Here is a 25,913-nt window from a genome sequence, read left to right on the forward strand (position 1 = left end):
ATTTGTAGCGGGAGGGGCGTTCTCCGCGCCGGTCGGTTTCGGCTCCTTTAAGGCGTCGTCAAACAGCGTGGCGGGCTGCGCGAGACCTTACAAACATGATGGGGGGCGGGGCCGCGGCGCGCCCTGCGGGGAATAATTTAAAGGGACCGCGCCTGCGGGCTGGGCGGAAAGCTACCGGTGTTGGCGCAGAGTGGACCGCGGCTGCGGCCGGGTGGGTGAGTACGAGTTGTTGTCGCCCCCTCAGAGGCGTCCCTTAGGAGGTCGTTAGCACCTGTTCTCCTCTGCTGGCCAATAGCGCCGGACTCTCTGATGCTCCCATCCCCCGAGTTCCTGGCAGGTGTTTCCATGCTGGGAGCCAGGTGCGCCCTAGGGTGGAAGGGAACTAGTCCTCCCCGTGAATTTTTCAGGTAATATCTCCAGGGCCCGGTGACGCCCCCAGATCTCCGTTAGTACTCCAGCGGTGCCAGAAATACTCTGTTTTCCAGAAAAGTCCCAGTAATATTCCGGCATTCATTCCTAGGTCGACTCTTGCTCAAACGATCTCAGGGACGTGCCCACCCAGCTCCCAGTTTTTCCCAGCAGTAGTTCTCTATTCCTGAGATTCCCTCAGTAACTTTACAGTGACTTCCAGTAATTCCCGCGTCCCTGGTTACGTCTCCCAGTAATGGCTCTAGCGTCGTTCCCAGAGTCCTAGAAATGTTCCACATTGTCAGAGACCCCGTAACTGCACTAATGCGTAACGGTGAATCTAGCACCGTCTAGTAACCTCTTGGGAGCTCGCCCCACTCCGGGGGTCCCCGTATTCTTCCGAGACTCTGCTTCGCCCCAGGACCCCTTATGTGGGAGTTGCCAGCAGCACTCCCGTGCACCCCGGCCCGTAGGTCCCCCGGCCTGGGGCACCCTATTTTTGCATGGGATTGTGGCCTAAGGTCTGCTGGGTTGGGATTGATCAATCCCGGAGGGCACAGACAAGGAGGGGGCCACTTGCGGGAGGAAGGCGGGCCCTTCGGGGACCCGTGCATAGGTTGCTGACTGTGGGTATCCGGCCGGCTGCCCTTTGGTCCTAGGGTGGGGCTCTACCTGTAGGGCGTCTAGTTGGCTCGGCGTGTGGGTGAAGGGAGCCAGGGACTCGCCTTACGCCCCAGCCCGGCGTCGAAGTCAACCTGTATCACCCCCTCTGCTCTACAGCGCCCCACCAGCAGTCCCCTGGCCAGCAAAGCCATCCGAGCGGCGAGTATGAAGGGGGCAAGCCTCGTGGTAGGGGTAAGGGGAGAAGCGGGCCAAGAGTGACGACTTGCACCAGTTCCTCCTGCTTCTTATTCCCCAGGACTCCGGGCCACCAGACCTGCCGCCCAGTTTGGAGCAAGTGATGGAGGCTCCGTTGCAAACAGGAATGGTAAACGTTGGGTTGTGTGGCGCTGCGGGGACTGCAGTTCCCGAAATGCTTAGCGCTCATGTTACAGTCTCGCGGTAGTTTCAGACGGAACTACGTTTCCCGGCATGCACCGCGGGTCGCGGAGCCGCCGGAAAGAGTTGCGCCCCCGGGGAGGTAGCCGCGGCTACCCATTCTGCAGATGGGGACGCCGAGGCAGGGGCCTGCTGTGACCTCCTCGGGGGCGGAGAACTTGACCGAATGGGGTGGAGACGGGGGCGTCCCGGCCTCCGGGGAGGGCTCGGCAGGCCGTGTATGCGATGCGCAGCCAGTGCCCTTCGTCCCTCAGGTGCTGGGCGTGATGATTGGGGCCGGAGTCGCGGTGCTGGTCACGGCCGTGCTCATCCTCCTGCTGGTGCGGAGGCTGCGAGTGCCGAGTGAGAACCTGGAGGGCCCTTCCGGGGTGGCTGCGGGAACTGAAATGCCCGGGTTCCTGAGGCAGTAGAGATGGGACTTACGCGACAGTGTCCTCATCTCTGGCCGCGTGGAGTAGGCGCAGAGCTCAGGGTGCTTCTCTCCTCACTTATCCCCAGAAACGCCAGCACCGGACGGCCCCCGGTATCGATTTCGGAAGAGGGACAAAGTGCTCTTTTATGGTCGGAAGATTATGCGGAAGGTGAGTCTAGGACCCGGGGAGGGGGGGGGTCCCGCTGAACGCAGAGGTTCTGCCCTTTTTCTCTTTAGACGTCTTAGGAAGCCCGTCCTCCGTGACTAGCTTCCTCTGGATCTGGGCCCTTCTTCCCTCGGTCTGAACTGGCAGTTCACCCGTCCCCCATCCTTACCCTTCCTAGGTATCACAATCTACTTCCTCTCTGGTGGATGCTTCTGTCTCCACCACCTCCCGGCCACGCATGAAGAAGAAACTTAAGATGCTCAACATTGCCAAAAAGTAAGGCTGTACTGGGTGTACCGGGTGTACTGGGCACGGGGGGCTCTCTCAGGGACTGTTTGAGTAATCAGCCCACACCAAAAGGTGTATCTAAGGGTTCTTTGAGCTGCGAGTTTTCCCACATCAGAGGGGCTATCTCAGAGCTCTCCCACACGGGACAGGCTGGCTCTGGTGTCTCTGTGCCCTGAGACAATGTATCTCAGACAATGTATCTCAGTGACATTCTCCCTGCAGCGGGGTGTCTGTGAGCCAGTTGTCTCCAGTCAGTATCGTAGACGTTTTGTAATAGATTTAGGGGATTTGCGCCTGGGTTCTCCATGTAGGATAGTTCCTGGGTCTCCCCACACAGGAGGTGATTCACTGGGGTTAACTCAGTCTGTGACCTACTGGAAGGGCTCTCTCTAGCTTTTGTTTTCTAGGGTTTTCCTCAGCAGTCTCTCTACGTCAGAAAGTATCTCTCTATGTCACCTACCCTGGAGTTATTTCTACACTAAGGAGGCTGTCTTAGGCGTTTGTTTCCCAGGAGTTATTTCAAGGATCTTCTTGCTCTAAGAAACATAGGAAGGACATCCCAGGGTTTCATGCCATCAGCAAAGGGCTATCTCAGAGTCTCTGAGAAAGACTCTCCCAGGGAGCTTTCTAAGTTGGAAGCTGGCTCTGAGGTCCGTCTCCTCACATCATGGAATATACTGGAAGGTCTGTCCCCAGGGTGTTTTCACGCTAAGGGATACCCCACTGAGGGTGTCATCCCAGGGCTGTCCGCGAGCAGCCGATGTGTCCTCACGTGGCTTTTTGTGATTCCAGTAGAAGGGCTGGCTCTAGACCCTCGGTGATCAGTTGAGGATTTAGATCTTGTGTCTCTGTATGTCACAGGGGTTGTCTTCACGTGTCCCTGCTCTGGAGGAGCTACACTGGTGTTGTCATGACTTCCAGGGCCTATCTCAGCTCTCTGTGAACTGGGCAAGGGCCAGCCCAAGATCTCTCGGATCCGAAGAGAAGCTATATCTAGATTTCTCTATAGTGTGGAATTTAATTTAGGAGTCTGCTCGTTCTAGGGACTGTGTCTCGGGGGGCTTGTGATGGGGGTCGGGGTGGCTAGCTCAGTGGTGCCTGTGACTTGCAGGAAAGGGCTCTTTTGGGTCTGGGAGTAGCAGAAGAGCTGTATTCATGCTGTCCGCATACAAAGAGAGCTATTATTTATTTATTTATTTATTTATTTGACAGAGAGAGATCACAAGTAGGCAGAGAGGCAGGCAGAGAGAGAGGAAGGGAAACAGGCCCCCTGCTGAGCAGAGAGCCCGATACGGGACTCGATCCCAGGACCCTGAGATCATGACCTGAGCCGAAGGCAGCGGCTTAACCCATTGAGCCACCCAGGCGCCCCCAAAGAGAGCTATTTTAGGAGTCTTTGTGACCATCGATGGGGTCATCTCAGGGTTCTCTGAGATCTAGAAGGAAAGGCCAGCTCTGGGAGCCTTACGAAGATAAGAGCAGCTGATGGGGTTTCCTGGTATGATGGGAGCTAACCCAGAGCTCTGCTGACGTTAGGGAGGCTATTTCCGGGTCTGGTCTGTGCTAGGAAGAAGGTCTCAGGGTTCCCGTGATGAATGGAGGTGCAATTTCTGGGAACAGCCCATATTTTACATCAGGGCTCTGCCAAACACAGGGTTTATCTCAGGGGCTTATGATAACAAACGGGCGATCTCAGGGTTTTACATTAGAAGATGGTAAATTTTTTTGTACGGGGTCAGGTTAGTAAACATCTTAGGCATGGTAGGTCATATGACTATGTCACAATTTTTGAACTTTTTGCCGAGTAAAAGCAGCCACAAGTAACATGTAAATGATTGGGTGCCAACAGAGCTTTGTTTAATGAAAGTAGGTAGCAGGCCAGAGTTGGCTGAGCCCTGTTTTTTGTGATTTAGAGGAAAGGGTATGTGGGAGACTCAGGTCTGCCTGAGCCTGCTCCCTCCCTGCCCCCCTGCGACCTTTCTCTTCCCGCCAGGATCCTTCGTATCCAGAAAGAGGCACCAACGCTGCAACGAAAGGAGCCCCCGCCGGCAGTGCTCGAGGCTGACCTGACGGAGGGTGACCTGGCTAACTCCCACCTGCCCTCCGAGGTGCTCTACATGCTCAAGAATGTCCGGTCAGTGTTGGGGTGCAGGCGGAGGGGGGTGGCTGCAGAGCTGGGGGCTCACTTAACCTGCATTCCTCCGCCTCCCTGTCCCATCCAACAGGGTGCTGGGCCACTTCGAGAAGCCGCTCTTCCTGGAGCTCTGTCGACACATGGTCTTCCAGCGGCTCAGCCAGGGGGATTATGTCTTCCGGCCGGGCCAGCCGGATGCCAGTATCTACGTGGTGCAGGACGGGCTGCTGGAGCTCTGTCTCCCGGGGCCGGTGAGTGGACCACCTGCGGGGCACCACGGGGAGATGGCAGTGGGGACTGGGATAGGCGTTGCTGTCGGGCGGCGGGCTTCACCGTCTTTGGAGATGCGCAGGCAGAAATTGGGAACAAATGCACAAGGGTGTCGGGGTGGTCTGCGCGGTCAGCGGTTACAGTTAATGACGGCCAGAAAATAGAAGCCGGTCAGAGATTTGGTGGGTTCGGGGATCGGAGTGTCCGTGATCACTAGGTGGTGAGTTGAGAGCTCAGGGGTGGAGTGCCATGGCAGGGTGGGGACAGCCCCAGTCACCTCCGCCCCCCGACACACACCCTCTGTGTCTCAGGATGGGAAGGAGTGTGTGGTGAAGGAAGTGGTCCCTGGGGACAGCGTCAACAGCCTTCTGAGCATCCTGGATGTCATCACTGTGAGTGATTAGTCTTGGGGGACAAGGAGACTGGGTATGAGGATCCAGTCAGTGGGTTGGTTCCGAGAGGGTCACGTGGGAGGCCTCAGTGTCCCAGAGTCTCCTCCGATGCTCCCAGTGGTCTCACAAGGCACTGGCCTTGGGAAGGACTCAGAGAGCACAGCCCGTGATCTCCCTTCTCCTTGTTCCGCACACACCCACAGGGCCACCAGCACCCCCAGCGGACTGTGTCTGCCCGGGCAGCCCGAGACTCCACAGTGCTGCGGCTGCCCGTGGAGGCCTTCTCTGCCGTGTTCACCAAGTACCCCGAGAGTTTGGTGCGGGTGGTGCAGGTCAGTGGGGCCTTCCGCCTCCCTCCGCCTGCCCCGACCCATCCCAGGCTCCTGCGGGCTGCGCTTATCAGCCCTGAGCAGTCAGATCTTTGGGGGCCCCTGTTCCTCCCTTTAGCTGCCTCCGCCCCCTTCTCCCCAGGCTTCTGCCACCTGATTGTGGGTTTCTCCCTGGCTCACTGTCTGCCGCTGGCCAGCCCCTTACTCCTCCCGACCTTGACCTTCCCCACCGTTCCACCCCGTTAATGCCTAGTGCCCATTTTCTCCCGCTCCCTGTTACCTGAGTCGCGTTACCCGGTGTCTCCCGTCCCTTCCCCGTGGCCACAGATCATCATGGTGAGGCTGCAGCGGGTCACCTTTCTGGCGCTTCACAACTACCTGGGTTTGACCAACGAGCTGTTCAGCCACGTGAGTTGCGCAGGGAGCCCAGGGAGCACGCGGCCGGGGAGGGTGGGGGGAGGGGGACGCACGCCTCCCAGGACCTGCCTCGAGGGTGCTCTCTGTCACCAGGAGATCCAGCCCCTGCGCCTGTTCCCCAGCCCTGGCCTCCCAGCCCGCACCAGCCCCGTGCGCGGCTCCAAGCGCGTGGTCAGTACCTCAGCTACGGAGGAGCCTAGGGAGAGTCCCGGCCGGCCGCCTGACCCCACTGGGGCCCCACTACCTGGACCTGCAGGTATCAGACGTGACCCCAGCCGTTTCCCAGGGACCCCACAGCTAGGCACCTAGGTCTGACTCCTGTCTGGTCCCCCGGAGACCCCTGGCCCCAGGGCGGGGCATCAGAATCGCTTTCCTAGCCCCCTAGTCCTCAGAGACTGTGAAATGAGCCCTCTCTGCTCAGTGCCCTAGCTGTAGGCCTGGTGATCCTAGCTGTAGGCCTGGTGGCTCCGAGGGGCAGGAGCCTGACCACGTGTCTCTCCCAGGGGACCCAGTGAAGCCTACGTCCCTGGAGGCTCCCTCGGCCCCCCTGCTGAGTCGCTGCATTTCCATGCCAGTGGACATTTCAGGTTCGGGCACCAGGTGGGGGAGGGGGAGAGGACATCAGGCTTCTGGGTTGCCTGAAGGCATTCAGGCCTTGATTTTCCCTATCTGTGAAGTGGAAACACGCCGTATTTTCATGATGTTTTAGCGGGTAATTGTTGAGACGTTGTCTTCCTAGCTGGGGTTAAGAAGGATTCTGAGGGCAAATGCAGTAATGGAGCAGTCGTGTCTGCACAGATGGGGGATTTGGCACCTAAGTCAACTGGGGTCGCTGTCAACATGATCGTTTTTGTAAAATACCTCTTGCCCACCGCAGGCTTGCAGGGTGGCCCCCGCTCGGACTTTGACATGGCGTATGAGCGTGGCCGGATCTCCGTGTCCCTGCAGGAAGAGGCTTCAGGGGGGCCCCAGGCAGCTCCCGCTCGGGTAAGGCCTTGCCCTCTCTCCCCCTCCCTCCCCAGTGCCCTCCCAGCACCTTTGTCTGGCCCACGGTGGCATCTCCGAAAGAGGTTCGGGTGGGAGCACAGAGGTCACAGGCCTTCCCCCATACAGACCCCCACTCAGGAGCCCCGGGAGCAGCCAGCAGGGGCCTGTGAGCACAGCTACGGCGAGGACGAGCTGGCCGCCGGGGGCTGCCCCTTCGGGCCCTACCAGGGACGCCAGACAAGCAGCATCTTTGAGGCAGCAAAGCGGGAGCTGGCGAAACTGATGCGGATTGAGGTGGGTGGCCACGGGGTCCTAGAGGACATGGAATGGAGGGCGGGGAGGCCCAGGTGGGCCCGTCTCAACCCCGCATTCTCTCCAGGACCCTTCCCTTCTGAACAGCCGGGTCTTGCTACATCACGCCAAAGCTGGTACCATCATCGCCCGCCAGGGAGACCAGGTGAGGCTGACCCCTGGGATCTAATGCAACTCAGACCCAAGGCCTTTTTCTGACCTCTGATCCTTCTGTTTGACCCCATATGTACATCCCTCAGCTTGTGATTTCTGTCCCTGCCCCTAGATGCTAGGACTCTGATTCCTGTGCCGTCTGGATCCACTGATCTTTCCTTTCTAATCCTTGAAACTTTTACCTGAGGACTGCAGCCCCTAGGTCTCTCTGACCTGTCCTGTCCTTCCCTGTGACTTCTGTTTTCTGACCTTTCAAGTCTGCAGTGTGCTCTGACGTACCGCCTGCTTCTCTTCCTGCGTCCCCGCTGGGATGGGTGTGCGCTAAGGGCGGTAGGGATCAGAATCTGGACCCAGAGGCCGTGAGCCAGCCCCTGGAGCTGGATGTCCAGGAGCATAGGAAAGTGTATGCCACGAATCCGTCTAGTGTCCACTTGGGGAAACTGAGACCTGGTCACGATTTCAGTCCGGAAGCACAGCGGAGGAAGAGGGCTCTGGACTAGCGGGGTGGGGGGGTAGATTTGTGATCACATTCCATCCTGACTTCCTCTGTGACCTTGGCCAAATCATCGAGAAAGTTCTCAGCTTCCTCATGCACGGAATGGGGTAATAACTGTAACTGTCTGCTAGAATTGTCACGAGGAAGGAAGGGCGGCTCTGAACCGCTTAAGATTTTCAGAGATGCCAGGCTTGCAGGAGGGTTTGGAGCAGTTCATGGGGAGACCACAGCCCCTCCACCCAGGGGAGTCGGAGGGAGGGCCTGGGCTTGGGCGGGGGGTGGTTGGAGTAGGGGCGCGGCCCAGCTGGCTGGGATATTGTGGTACTTAATCTGTTGCTCGAGCTGTCACTGGAGTGCTCATTACTGGGTGGGCTCCTTCTGTAGAGGAAGCTGGGGGAGGTTTTTGTGAGGTCACTGGTACTGACTGGGGCAGAGGGATCATGGTCACACTGTGGCTTTTGTTGTGGGCCCCTGGGCCCTGCCTACCTGGGAGACTGTTGGGCTCAACCTAGCCCCAGCCTGGCTTGCTAATAGACCAGACCGGTTGCTCTGCTGCCACTCGAGGCTGCAGGGGGTCTTCAGATCATTGTTAGGGACATTGATCTGCTATGCCTCCCTCCAAAATTTCATACCAATGGTTTTTCATTTGGGGGCGGTTTTATCCCCTACTCCCACTCCAGGGACATTTGCCAATGTTCAGACTTTTTTTTTTTTTTAAGATTTTATTTATTTATTTGACAGACAGAGGTCACAAATAGGCAGGGGCGGCGGGGGGAGCAGGCTCCCCGCTGAGCAGAGATCCCGATGCAGGTCTCGATCCCAGGACCCTGGGATCATTACCCGAGCCAAAGGCAGAGGCTTTAACCCATTGAGTCACCCAGGTGCCCCTGTTCAGGCATTTTTAAACTGACTTGTGAAAGGGGCGCCTGGGTGGCTCAGTGGGTTAAGCCGCTGCCTTCGGCTCAGGTCATGATCTCAGAGTCCTGGGATCAAGTCCCGCATCGGGCTCTCTGCTCAGCAGAGAGCCTGCTTCCCTCTCTCTCTCTCTGCCTGCCTCTCCACCTACCTGTGATTTCTCTCTGTCAAATAAATAAATAAAATCTTAAAAAAAAAAAAAAAAAAAAAACCTGACTTGTGAGGGTGCTACTGGAATCTAGTGGGTAGAGGCCAGAGATGCAAAATTACACAGGAACCTCCCTCCCCCACAGCAGAATTACTCAGTCCCAAGTGTTAATGGTGCCAAGGTTAGGAAACTCTGCTTTACAGACATTTCCCAAAGTGTGTTTCATGGAACACCTATGTCATGAACAAGGGATCTGTGCTCAGATTTGGGAAATGTTAGCTGTTTAATCCCTTTGTGGAAGCTCTTTGTGAACACCATTATGATATTCAAGGCTCTGAGAAGTCCTGCAATGAAGAGATTTGTTTCTCAATATGATGCCAAATGACAACTTAATATTAGTAACTCCCATTCATATCCCAACCAGAGTCTGGAAATTGTATCTTAGAAGGTTCCAACACGTGTATGCATCTCCTGGGGCTGCAGAGGCAGGAGACATCAGCAAGATCCCTGCCCTTGGGAAGCCCACAATTCTGACTGACATTGCACTAAAGAATCACACTAATTCTTGGAAAACCATACGTGCTTCATGCTTACACGTAAAAGACATTCTTGGCTTTACAAAATCTGGCTTAGGCAGGTTAGCACCTCTGAGAAGGTGACCTCCAGCTAAGGAGGAAGGATGGGAGGAATTAACTAGGTGCAAGGAGGAGAAAAGAGCTTTCTAGGCAGAGGGAAAGCTTGTGCAAATATCCTGTGGCAGGAATAGGACATGTGGTCTCTGGGAAACAAAAGGGAGTCAACAGGGATGGAGTGGAATGAGGGAACTGGGAACAAAACTTATGTGTATATACATATACGTACTTATTTATATATCATGTACACAAATATATATTCATGGGTTTTTAGTACGTTCACAGAATTGTACAACCATCACCACTATCAGCTTGGAATTGAAAGAATACTTTGATCACCTTGAAAAGAAACCTCATACCCTTGCGCTATCCCCCTCCTGCCTCTGAACCCCCATCCCAGCGATACGCAGTTCCTAGTCTTAGTTCGCTATCAATTTGCCTGTCTTGGATATTTTATATAGATAGAATCTTACAGGATGTGGCCTCTGTGGCTGACTTCTTTGACGTAGCATCATGTTTTCAAGGTTCGTCTACACTGTAGTGCGTGTCGGTGTCCCTCCTTCATGACGAAATAATCAATCGTGTGGGCCTACCACGTTTTTTGTGTGCAATCGTCACGTGACATTGCCATTTCCACCTTTTGGCTATTATGCATTATGCTGCTATGAAGATTTCTGTACAAATTTCTGTGAGGATTTAGGTTTCCATTTCTTCTAAGTATGTATAGGAATCAAGTTGCCGAGTCAGGACAATCCTGCTCTTTACTCTTTGTGGACTGTTTCTGATTTTTGCCGGACTGTTTTCCAAAGCAGTGGCACTCCTTCCATTCCCAACGGCAGCGTGTGAGAGTTTCGATGGCTCTACACCCTAACATGTTTTTTTTTTTTTAAGATTTTATTTATTTGTCAGAGAGAGCGCGAGCGAAAGTGAGCACAGGCAGACAGAGTGGAAGGCAGAGTCAGAGGGAGAAGCAGGCTCCCTGCGGAGCAAGGAGCCCGATGTGGGACTCGATCCCAGGATGCTGGGATCATGACCTGAGCCGAAGGCAGCTGCTTAACCAACTGAGCCACCCAGGCGTCCCCTAACATGTTTTTTAAGATTTTATTTATTTGACAGAGAGATCACAAGTAAGCAGAGAGGCAGGCAGAGAGATAGGGAGAAGCAGGCTCCCTGCTGAGCGGAGAGTCCGACCCGGGGCTCGATCCCTGGACCCTGGGATCATGACCTGAGCCAATGGCAGCCACTTAACTGACTGAGCCACCCAGTCACCCCTGATTTTGAGCATCTTTTCATGTGCTTATTGGACCTTTATTTTCGGGGAAGTGTCTATTCAGAGCTTTGCCCATTTTAAATTGAGTTATTGGTCCTTTTATTATTGGGTTGTAAGAATTCTTTACGTATTCTAGGTACAAGACCCTGAGCAAACATGATTTGCAAATATTTTCTCCTAGTCTCTGGATTGTTCTTTCACTTTCTTGAAACTCCAAAAAAAAAAAAAAAAGTTTAATCAAGTCCAATCGATCACTTTTTGTTATTCCTTATACTTTTGGTGTCCTATCCAAGAATGCATTTCCAAATTTAGAGTCACAAAGATTGGCTGCTGTATTTTCTTCAAAGAATTTTATAGTTTTAGGGGCACCTGGGTGGCTCAGTGGGTTAAGCCGCTGCCTTCAGCTCAGGTCATGATCTCAGGGTCCTGGGATCGAGCCCCGCATCAGGCTCTTTGCTCAGCAGGGAGCCTGCTTCCTCCTCTCTCTCTGCTGCCTCTCTGCCTGCTTGTGATCTCTGTCTGTAAAATAAATTAAAAAATCTTTAAAAAAAAAAGAATTTTATAGTTTTAGCCCTTACATCCATGTCTTTAATCATTTTGATACGGTGTGAAGTACGAGTCAAACTTTTTTTTTTTTTTTTTAATTCATGAGAGGCAGAGGAAGAAACAGGTTCTCCAAGGAGCATGGGAGCCCAATGCGGCACTTGATCCCAGGACTCCAGGATCACAACCTGAGCTGAAGGGAGATGCTTAACCAACTGAGCCACCCAGGCGCCCCAAGAGTCCAGCTTTATTCTTCCATGGGCTGTCGAGTTGCCCAGCATAAGCAAAGAGGGTTTAGCTCAGCCACCCGCCTGCATAGCCAGTCCTTGCAGCCTCTTGCTGGCCTTACTGAAAAGAATTTATAGGTCTTGGAGCGCCTGGCTGGCTCTGTCCGTAGAGCAGGCGATTCTTGATTCCGGGGTTGCGAGTTTGAGCCCCATGTTGGGCACCGAGGTTACTTAAAAGAAAACCTTTATTTAAAGAATAACTTAGGGACGCCTGGGTGGCTCGGTTGGTTAAGCAGCTGCCTTCGGCTCAGGTCATGATCCCAGCGTCCTGGGATCTAGTCCCACATCGGGCTCCTTGCTCAGCGGGGAGCCTGATTCTCCCTCTGCCTCTGCCTGCCATTCTGTCTGCCTGTGCTCGCTCTCTCCCCTTCTCTCTCTCTGATAAATAAATAAAATCTTTAAAAAAAGAAAGAAAGAATGAATGAATGAATGAATGAATAACTTAGGGGCCTTAATCTGAGCTCAGATTTTGGTGATCCATTAGTAATGTCTGCCCTGGGTGCCAGATGGGAGTTAGATACTTATGCTGTGCAGCTGAACGAGCCAACGTCCCCTTCAACTTTTCCTTCCTTGGCCTCTCTTCTGGGTGCATTGGGCTGGGTCGGGGCTGGGACTGTCGCCCGTGTGCCCAGCTCTCCTCTGCCCCACAGGATGTGAGCCTGCACTTTGTGCTGTGGGGCTGCCTGCATGTCTACCAGCGCATGATTGACAAGGCAGAGGATGTGTGCCTGTTCGTGGCACAACCTGGGGAGCTGGTGGGCCAGCTGGCAGTGCTCACCGGCGAGCCCCTCATCTTCACACTGAGAGCCCAGCGCGACTGCACCTTCCTGAGGATCTCTAAGTCCGACTTCTATGAGTACGGCTGGGCACCCCCCTCCACCCGGCCCATGGTGGGTGGCAGTGGCACCTGGAGGGCCCCCACTTAGCTCCATTCTGCTGTGGCAGAGGTCATCCCTCTGGATGCCCAGTACCTTTCCAGGGCAGCTTTGAGCCCTTCTGATCCCACTGCCACGCCGTCACCCACCCTTTCCACTTCCTAAGGAATGTGCCAGGGCAGCCCCCCAAGCCCATGCCCCCCTAACTTTCCTCTCCAGGATTATGCGAGCACAACCCAGTGTGGTGCTGAGTGCCGCGCACACCGTGGCCGCAAGGATGTCGCCCTTCGTGCGCCAGATGGACTTTGCCATCGACTGGACAGCGGTGGAAGCCGGCCGTGCTTTGTACAGGTGCAGACCTTGGCCTTTCTTGCAGCTCAGGCCTTGCCTAAGACCCCGCGCCAACCCTGTCTTACCTGCCCCCCACCCCAGGCAGGGCGACCGCTCAGACTGCACCTACATTGTGCTCAATGGACGGCTGCGCAGTGTCATTCAGCGGGGAAGCGGCAAGAAGGAGCTGGTGGGCGAGTACGGCCGCGGGGACCTCATTGGCGTGGTGAGTGTCACGCCCCCCCCCCCCCACGGCCCTCTGATCACTCCCGCTGCGGGTTCCCTCCCACTGCGCCCAACAAAGCACAGAGTCTGGGGTAATCTGATGGACTGGTGACAGCCTCCCGACCGCTGGCCTAGCCCAGTCCCCTTGTCCAGCTCCTTTCCGTGGGCAGGAGGAGGGGGAAAATTCTTGTCTTAATTGGACTCCGTCCCTAGACCTCTGTTAGAAGAGGAGACACCCCCCCGCGTACGTGTGGACACACTCACACACCCGCGCATGGATCCCTAACCCTCTCCCTCTCCCCAAGCCCTAATGAGTAGTGCGATTCGATTTCCACCCATCTCCGGGGTCGTTGGGGGTAGGGCAGTAGCACATCTGGTCTGGGTCCCCCTTTCCCATCGGGGCCTCCTGGCTCAAGCAGTCCTGGTCATAAATGCCCCCCCCCCCAGGTGGAGGCGCTGACACGGCAGCCTCGTGCCACGACAGTGCACGCGGTGCGCGACACGGAGCTGGCCAAACTCCCGGAGGGCACGCTGGGCCACATCAAACGGCGATACCCGCAGGTGCGGCTCCAAGCTGGTGGGGGGCGGGGCTCGAGGAGGCAGGGCCTAATAGAGGAGCGGGGCGGGGCGGAGGAGTCCCAGGGAGGAGGCAGAGACCCTCGAGTTAGAGCAGGGCTCTTGGAAGGAACGGGGGAGGGGGGGGACCCAGGCGCCCCGGTAGGACTCGGACAGTTGCCCCTCGCGTCTCACTGGAACGCCGGCCTCCCATGCCCCAGGTCGTAACTCGTCTCATCCACCTGCTAAGCCAGAAGATTTTAGGGAATTTGCAGCAGCTGCAGGGACCCTTCCCAGGTGAGAGCCCTCCGCCCCGGGCATGGTGTGGGAATGTAGTCCGATTCCTGGAACACACCGGGAGGGGGAGCCCTAAGTCCTGGGCATGCTGGGAAATGGAGTCCGGCGTAGGAACTGCGCTCTGGGTGGGACTTAAAGTAGGAGTGGGATCTGATGCCCGGTGCCTGTTTGGAGGGGTGGGGGGTGAAGTTGGGGGTCCTGGGCACGCCGAGAAACAGAGCCCTAAACCCAGGCCATGCTCTTGATGAAACCTACAGTGTCTGACATGTCGACTGACAGAGTCTTTAGGGGCAAACTTGGTTCTGGGTGTGAGAGCTTATAGGCGGGATGGAGTCCACATCCTGAGCACGCAGGGAGAGGGAGTCCTGGAAGAGTATGCTGGGACATGAAGTCCGTGGGGTGGGAGCTGGGGGCTAGGGGCCAGGCTGGGAACGGACTGCTGAAGTTACTGGCGAGTTGAAAGATGTAGTTTGCTGAGTTAGGGTACATCTGGAATGAAGTCGGATTCCAGGTGCATACGGGCCTGAGAGTCTGTGCAAGGGCCAGCCGACCCTGGATCAGCCCAGCCTCTACACCTGCTCTTCCTATCCCCCAAGGTCTTCTGTCCCTTCGGCCTTGACACCTGGATGGTGGTGGCGGTGGTGAGCCTTGGCTAAGAACCACCCCATGCTCAGGATCTTCCCGGATAGATTTTTTTCTCCCCAGTCTTGGCCCATGCATGCAAATGCCCGTTCATTTCCCATCGGGCCGTTGGTTCATCCTTTTCACGATTGTGGAGCAGCTTTGCTGGCAGAAACTCTCTGTTGATGAGATACAGAAAAATCTTCCAGGGAGCACCTAATATATACTAGGCCCTGTGCTGGGCAGGGCGGGTGGGGGGGAAGAGTGACCAGGCAGATGAGGCTCTTAGAAGGGTTTACAGCTTGGCAAACAACACATGTGAAAAATACAAAGAAGAAGTGTGAAGCAAACAAAAGAAGGTCTTGATGGAATGTGGTGGAGGGAGGGTGGTTCTGGGGGCCCTGAGCTGGGACTAGACAGACGAGATAGGGCGTGGCATTGACGGGAACTAGGAAGGCCCTGCACACAGGGCGTTGTGGGTTTGAAGCACTTCAAAGAGGAAAGTGAGGAAGGGGGAGATACGGGGGGAAGGGGCAGTTCGCATAGGGACTGGGAGCCCCAGAAAGGCATTTAGGCTCATTCCGATTGTTAGAGGAAGGAGCTGGAGGGGCGGAGGCAGTGAGTGTTCCAGGCAAGAGAGGGAGGTGAGGCCTTGGTCTAGGATGTTAATGGAGAAGTTGGGAAGCAACCGATGGGTCAAAAAGATGTTTGTTTCTGCCTAGTTTTGTGTTCAAGTACCTTGGGTGGACAGAAGCACCAAGGCCAGAATGGGGTAGGGGCACAGATCGGTCCACACACGCACAGTGGAGTGCTTGTAGGGTTATGTAGCGGGTCCTGTCAGTCAAGGCCCAGAAGTGAAGGTCACATGGCTAGGTCTTATCAAGATGGGACCGGGTGGGGCTGTGGGTCCAGGCCTGAGGCCACAGCCTCTGCTGTGGCTTCACTAGGTTAGCGGGGCAGGTCTGCTTCTCCAGGTGCAGGACTGCGCCTCGAATCTCCTTCCTTGGGGTCTCGGCAGGCTCAGGACTAGGCGTGCCCCCGCACTCGGAGCTTACCAACCCAGCCAGCAACCTGGCAACGGTGGCCGTCCTGCCGGTGTGTGCTGAGGTGCCCATGGTGGCCTTCACTCTGGAGCTGCAGCATGCTCTGCAAGCCATCGGTCAGTGGGGGTGGGGTGGGACAGGCCATTGGTCTGCGGAGGTGGGGCTGTGGGGGAGGGGGGGTGAGGACAGACCATTGGCAGGGCAGGGCAGTGGGGGAGGTGAGGACAGGCCATGGGTTTGTGTGGGGGCTGAGGCAGTATTGTGGGACAGGCCCCCAGTTCTCTGGACTTGGGTGTCTGACTCTTCATCCTCACGCATCCCCAGGTCCCACACTCCTCCTCAACAGTGACATCATCCGGGCCCGCCTGGGGGCTTCTGCTCTGGATAGGTATGTGTCTGGAGTTTGAGGAGGTGGGGGATAGACTTGAAGTCTACCGTGCCTTCAGGTCTGCTTGAGGTCTGGGCTGTGAACCAAGGACCGTGGGTCCCATCCCTTCAGTCCGTGGGAGACCATGGGTCAGATCACCCCGAGGGCATGGACATGGTGGGGCTTGGGTGTCTAAGTGTACGTCCTCCCGATGACGGAGCTGCATGGTGTCTGGGAGGTGTGGGACCCCGGACAAGCCCCCGGGACGACCTTCCGCCGCCCCTGTCGCAGCATCCAGGAGTTCCGGCTGTCGGGGTGGCTGGCCCAGCAGGAGGACGCACACCGCATCGTTCTCTACCAGACCGACGCCTCGCTGACACCCTGGACCGTCCGCTGCCTGCGACAGGCCGACTGCATCCTCATCGTGGGCCTGGGCGACCAGGAGCCCACTCTTGGCCAGGTCCGGAGTCTATACACAGGGACACCCCCACCCCCCAGAGAGCACCCCCCTGCCCGCCTGCACCAGGCCCCGTGCAACCGTGGGGCGTGGCAACCAGGGACCCAGGCTCAGCCAGGTGTGGGGGGAGGAAGTGACCGAGGGTTAGTGACTTCCGTCCAATGTTGCCCTTCCAGCTGGAGCAGATGCTGGAGAACACAGCGGTGCGCGCCCTCAAGCAGCTGGTCTTGCTGCACCGGGAGGAGGGTGCGGGCCCCACGCGCACGGTGGAGTGGCTGAACATGCGCAGCTGGTGCTCGGGGCACTTGCATCTGCGCTGTCCGCGCCGCCTCTTCTCCCGCCGCAGCCCCGCCAAGCTGGTGAGCGCTGCACCGGCAGAGGGGCCCTCCCGGGACCGCTGGCCTCTAGGGCCATTGGTGGTGGTGGGGGGGGCAGCTCAGAGACCTGTGGGGGCAGGAGCGGTGGTGTGGAGGTCCGGACACTGCCTCCTGAGCCCCCATCCTTATGCGTCGCCTCTCTGTGCCGCCCCCCACCCCCCGCCCGTATCCCAGCACGAGCTCTATGAGAAGGTTTTCTCCAAGCGCGCAGACAGGCACAGCGACTTCTCCCGCCTAGCGCGGGTGCTCACCGGCAACACCATCGCCCTGGTGCTGGGCGGGGGCGGTGCCAGGTGAGGGGTGGGACCTGCTCCCCGGGGCTCGCCCTGAGGGGCGGGGTCAGGGCGCCTGAGGGGTGGAGCTTATCTCCCGGAGCCGCCCTGTAGGGGTGGGGCTGGCACTTGTTCCTTGCGGGTGGGGAGGTGGGAGAAGGGGAGCCCCGGGGGTCGTGGGGCATCTCCAGTGGGTCCCTGGGTTTTCTCTCCCTGGCAGGGGCTGCTCGCACATCGGCGTGCTGAAGGCGCTGGAGGAAGCAGGGGTACCTGTGGACCTAGTAGGCGGCACATCCATCGGCTCCTTCATCGGGGCCCTGTACGCGGAGGAACGGAGCGCCAGTCGCACGAAGCAGCGGGCCCGGGAGTGGGCCAAGGTGTGGGGGGCCACCTACCGCAGGAGTGCCCTGAAACCTGCTTCCTGAGGGGCTCCTGGGCTTTTTCTGCCCCTTTCCTGACTTCATCTGTGAACCGCTCCTGGCCCGCGGCATTCCCTCCACAACCCCCGCGGCATAACCTCCACAACCCCCGCGGCATTCCCTCCACAACCTTGCTGACCTTTGCTGACCTCCTGGTTGGCGGCCTTAGTCCCCAGTTCCCTGCTGGAGCGATCGGGACCCTTAGTGATCACCTTGTTAGGGACCCCAAGTGGCTTCCGTTCGACCCCAGCCGGCCTCCTTGCCCCTAGAGCATGACCTCGGTGTTGGAGCCAGTGCTGGACCTCACGTACCCCGTCACCTCCATGTTCACCGGCTCGGCCTTCAACCGCAGCATCCACCGGGTCTTCCAGGACAAGCAGATTGAGGTCTGCCCTCCGTCCTCGCCTGCCCCGCCCCTGCCGCTCCCCGCAGGAGTCCCGGCCCCTCTCCCAGCGTGCTCCTTGTCCCCACAGGACCTGTGGCTGCCCTACTTCAACGTGACCACGGACATCACCGCCTCAGCCATGCGTGTCCACAAAGACGGTGGGTGCCCCAGCTGGCCCCACATGACCTCTGCGGCGGTGTGGGGAGGGGGTGCAGGGAGGGCAGCCGAGCATCTGGGACGTTGTTAACATGAGTGACCGTCCGCCCTGGCCTGATTGCCGAGCACTAACCATCACCCACTAATGCCCCAGAGGCCCCAGGTATGTCTCTCCTTGGGGGTGGGGGGGCTGGGGGACGAGCCGGGCGCCTCACCCCCTCACGCCGTCCCCGCAGGCTGCGTGTGGCGTTACGTCCGGGCCAGTGCCTCCTACTGCCCCTACCTGCCCCCGCTCTGCGACCCCAAGGACGGGCACCTGCTGGTGGACGGGTGCTACGTCAACAACGTGCCAGGTCAGCGAGCCCACGGGGCTGGCCGGGCCTCCGAGCATGTCTGAGCGTGTCTGTGCGTGTCTGTGTCTGTGTGTCCCGCTGGGCAGGCTCCCTGTGGCGCTACGTCCGCGCCAGCATGACGCTCTCGGGCTACCTGCCGCCGCTGTGCGACCCGAAGGACGGGCACCTGCTCATGGACGGCGGCTACATCAACAACCTGCCAGGCAAGTGGCTGCCCACTCACCCGCACGCACGAGCACGCACGGGCGAGCACATGGACGGGCGCCCAGGAGGGTGTGTGCACGCCCGTGTGCAGCCACAGACCCAGGGAGTGCCCGGGGACGGGAGCGCGTGGAACTGGAAAGCACATCCACATGCCGTGTTCAGCGTGAATACACGCGCGTAGACACACACGTGCACGCAAGGACAGCAGGACACCCGCCCGGGTTCACGTCACCACACCGGTGCTCACGCGTTCTCGCGGCTGCTCACAGGGCGGGCGGCGTGTTCTCACATATGCACGTGGCCAGGACCAGGCATGCGTCCTTGCACACCTATCTGTCCACGTGCACACTGCACGCTGGCTCAGGTGCGCACAAGTGTAAGCACACAGATGGGCACGTGTGTGCCCACGGCGAGCTTCCGGCTCTGCTGACCTCTCGCCTGCTGAGGAGCGGGGGACCAGCTGTGCCCCGGAGGATGTCACGTGCCCGGGAGCGAGCGCGCCCGAGTAGACACATATGCTAGGTACTTGCACATGCTCGGTGCTGGAGGCCGGAGATCGACCAACTGCGGCAAATCCAGCCCCCGCCTGGTTTTGTCAGGAAAGATTTGTTGAACACAGCCACATCCAGTGGTTCAGGCCTGGTTTCCTGGCCGCCTTCGTGCCTCAGCTGCAACACCGAGTGGTTGGGAGAAAGTTATTTTCTCTCTGGCTGCTTACAGAAAAAGTTTGTCAACTCCTACCGTGCGTGCCCTGTACGGATGCCCACGCTAACAGCCACATACACACGAGTGGTGTGTGCAGATCCACAGGCGGGCAGTGCCAATCTAGACACTTGTGCACAGAAATGCGCTCAGGCCCAGGGGTGTGTATAGAGCTACAGACAGACCCAGAGATGTGCGTGTTCACACACAGGAGACACACACAGATGACAGATGCGTGCAGGCATATGGTTATGGGGACATGTTCCTAGACACACAGATAGGTTCATGAGGGACTCACGCAAAGTCTTCTGGAGACTCGGGTGTCCTTCTGGGCTAGGCCTGGCTTTGGGGCCCTGACCCCATCTCCCCAGGCTCTCCCAGACCCTCTCAGGGACCCTCCCTGGGACACACGGACATACAAACACTGACCCACAGACACACCGCCCTCCTCGCGGGGCCATCACCCACCCTTCATGCCTCTGTCCTGTTTCCCTGAATCTCCTTGTTCTTGGTCATTGTTCTCGTCCCCGTCTCAGCCCCACATTTCCCCCCAGATTCTCTGTTTCCATATCTCTGATATCTCTTTCTCCCCCACAAATCTGTTGGTGTCTCCGCTTCCCTGCATCTCTGTCCCTTGTGGCTTGACTTCCACATCTCTCTGCATGTGTTTTTTTGCCACTTGGACTGCCTGCCTCTCTGTCTCTGTCCTCCTGTGTCTCTGTTTCCTGGTGTCCTTACCACTCTTTCTCTGTCCACATCACTCTTCTCCACGTCTCTGTCCCCCATGTGTCTGACCTGGTGTCTGTTATTCCCAGCAACTTCGCTCTTTTATCTCCATCGCCTCCGTCCCTCCGGCCCTAGTTCCCCAGCCTTAACAGTTCCACCATCCGACCTCACCTCCTCAAGGTCATGGGCATCAGTACCTCTGCCCTTTATATACTGGCATGTTTGTTTGCATGTTTTTTGTGTGTGTGACCATTTGTATGATGGTGTTTCTGGGACTGGGTTGAATGTCCCTGCCCTGGGCCTTGGTGGGGAGCTGCCTGCTAACAGCCCCTGGCCCCACAGCGGACATCGCCCGCAGTATGGGTGCCAAGACAGTCATAGCCATCGATGTGGGAAGCCAGGATGAGACGGACCTCAGCACCTACGGGGACAGCCTGTCTGGCTGGTGGCTGCTGTGGAAGCGGTTAAACCCCTGGGCCGACAAGATCAAGGTTCCAGACATGGCCGAGATCCAGTCCCGCCTGGCCTATGTGTCCTGCGTGCGGCAACTGGAGGTCGTTAAGTCCAGCTCCTACTGCGAGTACCTGCGCCCGCCCATCGACTGCTTCAAGACCATGGACTTCGGGAAATTCGACCAGATCTATGTGAGCGGGTGGGGTGGCAAAGCTTTACTACCTAAAGCCCACAGCAACCCCGGGGGAAGGAGTGTAGGCTCCATTCCCATGTGGGATCCGTGAGGAACAGAGTGCTAATCGATTTGTGATGTCTGCCATGAGTGTGGCAAGGGAACGTGTGTGTGCTGTGTACGCACTAAGTTTCCTGCTGGGTGCCAGCTGCACTGCCCAAAGTGCATTAGAAGGCAGGAATGGGAAAAGGCAATCAGTTAGTAGTGTGTGCCGCAAACATGGGAGGGGCGTGGAGCGACCAACATGCTTTATGCTACTAGCTGCTGATCTGAATAATGCGTCCTAGCCCACGTCCCCTGAAATCGACCGGGAGCGGAAGTGTGCAGGGATGGATTGGTGATGTCTGTCACAGGCTTGGGAGACGGGGCTGTCTGCAGGTGTATTGTGTATTTTCAGATCTTGAAAGAAGCCGACACACCATTTGGTGCACCGTGTGGGGCTGAGGGGGAAGGCATGTAGAGAGATTGACAGGTCAGGCCTGTCAGGGGCGCAGGGTGAGGAATATGGGGGCGAGTGTGCTACATGGGCCTGGCTCGGAAGTAAGTTGAGTCTCAGATGCCAGCTCCCCCAAACATCAGGCTCTTGAGGGGCCAAGGAACGGTCAGCAGAACGGAGATAGGCAGCGAAGGGAGGCAGAGGAAACATTGGGGTGGGGTGTTGGCAGGTCCAGCGCCAGTGTCCTCCCTTCCCGCAGGATGTGGGCTACCAGTACGGGAAGGCTGTGTTTGGGGGCTGGAGCCGGGGCGACATAATTGAAAAGATGCTCACGGACCGGCGATCTGCTGACCTTAATGAGAGCCGCCGTGCAGACGTAAGCCTGTGACCTACCCCAAGGGGGGGCCACTCCTAACAACAGAGATTCCCTCAGCCTGGCTGAGGCACCCCCAGAACTCAGATACTCCCAGACCTCCTTGGATTTAGCTGAGCCCATCAGACCAGAGAGGTCCCCCTCAGATCTCGGGGCCCCAAGACACCACAGCCCCTGACACTCCAGAGTCCCAGAGAGCGCCCAAGACCCTCACCTGTGCCGCTCCCCAGGTGCTGGCCTTCCCCAGCTCTGGCTTCACTGACCTGGCGGAGATTGTGTCCCGGATTGAGCCCCCCACGAGCTACGTTTCTGACGGCTGTGCTGATGGTGAGGGCCCAGGGGCACCTTGGGGGGGTCACGGAGCTGGGGCTGGGATCCATGGGATGTAGAGATGTTAGGCCAGCCGGCGTGGTTCACTTTGCCCTGCTCCCCGGTTGCAGGGGAGGAGTCGGACTGCCTGACAGAGTATGAGGAGGACGCAGGCCCTGACTGCTCACGGGACGAGGGCGGCTCTCCCGAGGGCGCGAGCCCCAGCACTGCCTCTGAGATGGTGAGACTGGTTGGCCCCAGGCCCTCCACGGGGTGGGGATGACATGGCGGAGGCGTGCGTGAGTACCAGTGTCCTGTGCTGTGTGATGTGTGCGTGTGGCGCTCCTGTCCCTGCAGGAGGAGGAGAAGTCCCTTCTCCGGCACCGGCGCTGTCTGCCCCTGGACCCTCCGGGCTCAGCTGCGGAGGCCTGAGGACCTCAAGAGGGGTCCCCCTGGGGCGTGGCCGGGGCTGAGCCCAGTGGGGGTGGCTCTCTTCTTCTCTGTCTGCTGCTATGCCTGCCTTCCTCCTGGGTTCCCCTTGAACCCCGGCCCCCCAGGGCCCACACACTGGACCGCCCTGCCCCTAAGGGGAAGGGCCCCACCGCACTGAGGACTGTGACCAGTCACTCCCAATAAACCTTTCCCTCTTGGAAGTGGCCTCGTGTCATCTTTGGGTCGGACGGCTGGCGCCGGGCCGGACAGCCCGGAGCTTGTCTTTGTACCCGCGGGCCATGCTCAGCCTCAGGCCCAGCCAGCCTGCCCCCCTGTGCGCACGCTCAGGATTCCCCTGCAGTCCCCCTCCGTGCTGGCTTCAGACCGCAGGCCCTCTGGGGATCCCGGGTGTTCTTGGGTGCCCACCCTGGCGCCCTTTATTTTCCTTACCGGACTCCCACAGCCTCTGCGCTCGACTGGCCCTACTGTGTGTGGGCATTTTGTGTTTCCCATTCTTCCCTGCTGTGTGCACCACAGAGCCTGGTTCCCGGGGGACGATGCAGTACACACAGGCTTAAGGACTTTGAGAGGTTCCCAGGCATTGGCCCTACTGTGCGTTCAGCTCTGGTCACGCAGCACATGCCAATCCCTATGATGCACCAAGACCGACTCCAAGGGTTCTCATTCATTGTCTTGGTGCATCTAGACTGTGGAGCAAAGCTGCCTAGTATGAAACCCCAGCCTTGCCTCTTACTGGTGGCCTCGGGCTTGTTACTGAGACTCTGAGCCTGCCTCGCTTCACCTGGGGAATGGGGATGTGGGTGGCATGGGACTCACCCGATGTCACTATGGCCCGGGCCCGGCTCTCGGCCAGTGCCCCCCCCCCCCGGCTATGCGCTGCAGGGGGTCCCGGTCACTGCCTTCACCACATGCTGACACGTGTACAGTTCACTGGCCCTAAATATACACATTGTTGTGTGACCGTCCTCACCATCTGTGTCCCCACCATCTAGAACTTTCTCATCTGAAACTGAAACTATGCCTGAATTCAACACTGACTCCCCAGCCCCTGGCTCCCACCACCTGCGCTGTGTGTCTGTGGATTTGACTCCTCAAGGGACCTCCTAGGAGAGGGATACTACAGATTTGACCTTTGGTGACTGGCTTAGTTCACTGAGTATGGTGCCCTCCGGGTTCTTTTGTGTCGTAGCGGGTGTCAGACTGTCCTTCCTTTTTAAGATTGTGAGACTCTGTGGTGTGGATGGGTCACGTCATGTCTACCCACTTACCCGTCAGTGGACCCCGGGGTTGCTTCCACTTCTTGGGTGCCATGGATGGCGGCCGCGGCAAACACGGATGTGTGCGTGTCTAGGTCTGAGTCCCTGCTTTCACTTCCTCTGGGTGTGGACCCAGCGGGGGGATTGCTGGGTCATGGGTCTTTCTAAGTTGGACCTTTTGAGGAATCCACGCTCTTCCTCGCAGTGGCTATACGCCTTTCCCTGCCCACCGGCAACACAGTGGCTTTGGAAGGTTTGGGGGTGGAGACTAGTCAGATCTGTGTTTCCAGAAGGGCAGAGAGTGCAGGGGACCGAGGAGAGACGAGGCCTAGGTTGGGGCAGCAGTGGGGGGCACGGGGTGGGGGCACCAAGGAGAATGATGAAGGCACCTTGGTTGGGATTCTCTGGGCTTGGAGAGCGCTACTCTTCAAGGCGGTCTTGGTGCACCTGGAGCTGGAGCTCCCCAGGCGTGTTGCTTGGCGGTGGCAGCCACGACCACGTGCCCCGGCTGCGGGGCTCCAGCAGCAGACCTCGATTTCTCAGTTCTGGAGCCTTGGAAGCCAAAGATCAAGGTGTCGGCAGGGTCGGTTCCTTCTCAAGCCTCTCCCCTTGGCTTGCAGATGGCCATCCTCTCCCCGTGACTTCACGGGTGATCGCCTCATCCTCTGAGGACGTCAGTCCTACTGGATCAGGGCCCACCCTAATGACCTCATTTTAACTTAATTACCTCCCTGGAGACGCTGTCTCCAAATACAGTCACATTCTGAGGTCCTGGGGTTCTTAGTACGGGCTGCTGTAATAAAATATCATGGACTGGGCGGCTTGTACACAACAGAAATTTATTTCTCACACTGAGGCAAGCTGCAAGCCCAAGATCAAGGTGCCAACATGCGGCCTTGTGGGGAAGGCCATTTCCCGGGTTGCAGAGTGCCGACTTCTTTTTTTTTTTAGATTTTTTTTTTAATTTATTTATTCGACAGAGAGAGATTACAAGTAGGCAGAGAGGCAGGCAGAGAGAGAGGAGGAAGCAGGCTCCCTGCTGAGCAGAGAGCCCAATGCGGGACTCGATCCCAGGACCCTGAGATCATGACCTGAGCCGAAGGCAGCAGCTTAACCCACTGAGCCACCCAGGCGCCCCAGAGTGCCGACTTCTTATACCCTCCCTTGGCAGAGAGAGGATGAGCGATGTCTCTGGGGTTTCTCTTATAAGGGCGCTCACTGATCCCCCCAGTGAGGATGCCAGCCCTGCGACCTAATTACCTCCCAGAGGCCCCATCCGATACCATTACGCTAGGGGTTAGGATTTCAACATGACAGCTAAAGCAGGGGACACAAGCCTTCAGTCCTTTGCACGGGGATTAGAATGCCAGCATATGAATTCATGGGATTGGCAGTGACCCAGGCCAGTCTGTAACAGCAGGGAAGATAATTCCAGCTTGGTGAGGCAGAGTGGAGCACAGGCCTGGTGTCAGACCACCTGGTTCAAATACCCAGTTGTTCCAATTCCTGGATTCTGTAAAGGAAGGAGCCATCTTTTCTGGGCTTTGGCCCCCATGTGAGTTTCCTACTGCTTCTGTAACGAATCACCACAAACCTGGTGCTTCAAACACTGTACATTTATTTATTTATATTTTTAAAAGATTTTTTTATTTATTTGACACAGAGAGCAAGAGAAGGAACACAAGCAGGGCGAGTGGGAGAGGGAGAAGCAGTCTTCCCACTGAGCATGGACCCCGATGCAGGGCTCCATCCCAGGACAATGGGATCATGACCTGAGCCCAAGGCAGACGTTTAACGACTGAGCCACACAGGTACCCCCTAACACACATACATTAGTTTACAGTTCCAGAGCCCAGAAGTTTGAAATGGGTCTCTCTGAGCTAAAATCCAGGTGTCTGTAGGGGTGCATTCCTTCTGGAGGCTCCAGAGGAGAATCTGTTATTTTGCCTTTCCAGCTTCTAGAGGCACCTGCAGTCCTCAACTGTGGCCGCATTCCCTACCTTTGAAGCCAGTGGTAGCCGGCTGGGTCTTTCTCACACTGCATCGCTCTGACCTCTGCTTCCACCATTGTCCCTTTTCCTGATGCTGACCCTTCTGCCTCCATCCTGCAGGGACCCTTGTGATGACATGGGACCCCCATGGGTAATCCAAGATCATCTCAAGATCCTCAATGTAATCACTTCGGCAAAGTCCCTTTGGCCATGTAAGAGGACATATTCATATATATATATACATATATATATACACACACACAAATACATATATATTTTTTATTTTTAAAAAGATTTTATTTATCTGAGAGAGAGACAGAGATAGAGAGCATGAGCATGGAGAGGGGAGAGGGAGAGGGAGAAACAGACTCCCTGTTGAGCAGGGAGCTCGACATGGGGCTCCGTCCCAGGACCATGACCTGAGCAGA

The 25,913-nt window shown here is 57.3% G+C and overlaps 1 protein-coding gene across 8 annotated transcripts; it reads left to right on the top strand.

Annotated features, from left to right (window-relative positions):
• Window positions 1-75: 75 nt before the first annotated feature.
• PNPLA6 (patatin like domain 6, lysophospholipase) lies at window positions 76-22,438 on the top strand (the record flags this gene model as incomplete). 8 transcript variants are annotated; one of them, XM_082732876.1, is made up of 34 exons in its annotated part: window positions 76-215; window positions 1,189-1,396; window positions 1,722-1,809; window positions 1,966-2,048; window positions 2,224-2,321; window positions 4,327-4,467; window positions 4,559-4,718; window positions 5,049-5,129; window positions 5,333-5,461; window positions 5,786-5,866; window positions 5,969-6,131; window positions 6,379-6,462; window positions 6,753-6,862; window positions 6,989-7,156; window positions 7,242-7,319; window positions 12,269-12,474; window positions 12,713-12,844; window positions 12,926-13,049; window positions 13,496-13,609; window positions 13,825-13,900; window positions 15,540-15,680; window positions 15,889-15,952; window positions 16,223-16,391; window positions 16,565-16,747; window positions 16,940-17,058; window positions 17,258-17,414; window positions 17,726-17,842; window positions 17,930-17,999; window positions 18,437-18,553; window positions 20,325-20,626; window positions 21,363-21,479; window positions 21,707-21,803; window positions 21,917-22,026; window positions 22,143-22,438. In XM_082732876.1, 33 exons carry the CDS (start codon window positions 1,370-1,372, stop codon window positions 22,215-22,217), a joined length of 3,981 nt encoding a protein of 1,326 aa, XP_082589002.1. In that variant the 3' UTR covers window positions 22,218-22,438. The 8 variants fall into 8 exon arrangements, 5 of the variants coding, with proteins under 5 accessions (XP_082589002.1, XP_082589003.1, XP_082589005.1 ...); XR_014312321.1 differs by having other exon boundaries at window positions 108-215; window positions 17,930-18,160; window positions 18,234-18,553; XM_082732877.1 differs by lacking the exon at window positions 1,722-1,809 and having other exon boundaries at window positions 125-215.
• Window positions 22,439-25,913: the final 3,475 nt, after the last annotated feature.

This window comes from Mustela nivalis (assembly GCF_964662115.1).
Source record: "Mustela nivalis genome assembly, chromosome: 1".
Classification (NCBI taxonomy): Eukaryota; Metazoa; Chordata; class Mammalia; order Carnivora; family Mustelidae; genus Mustela; species Mustela nivalis.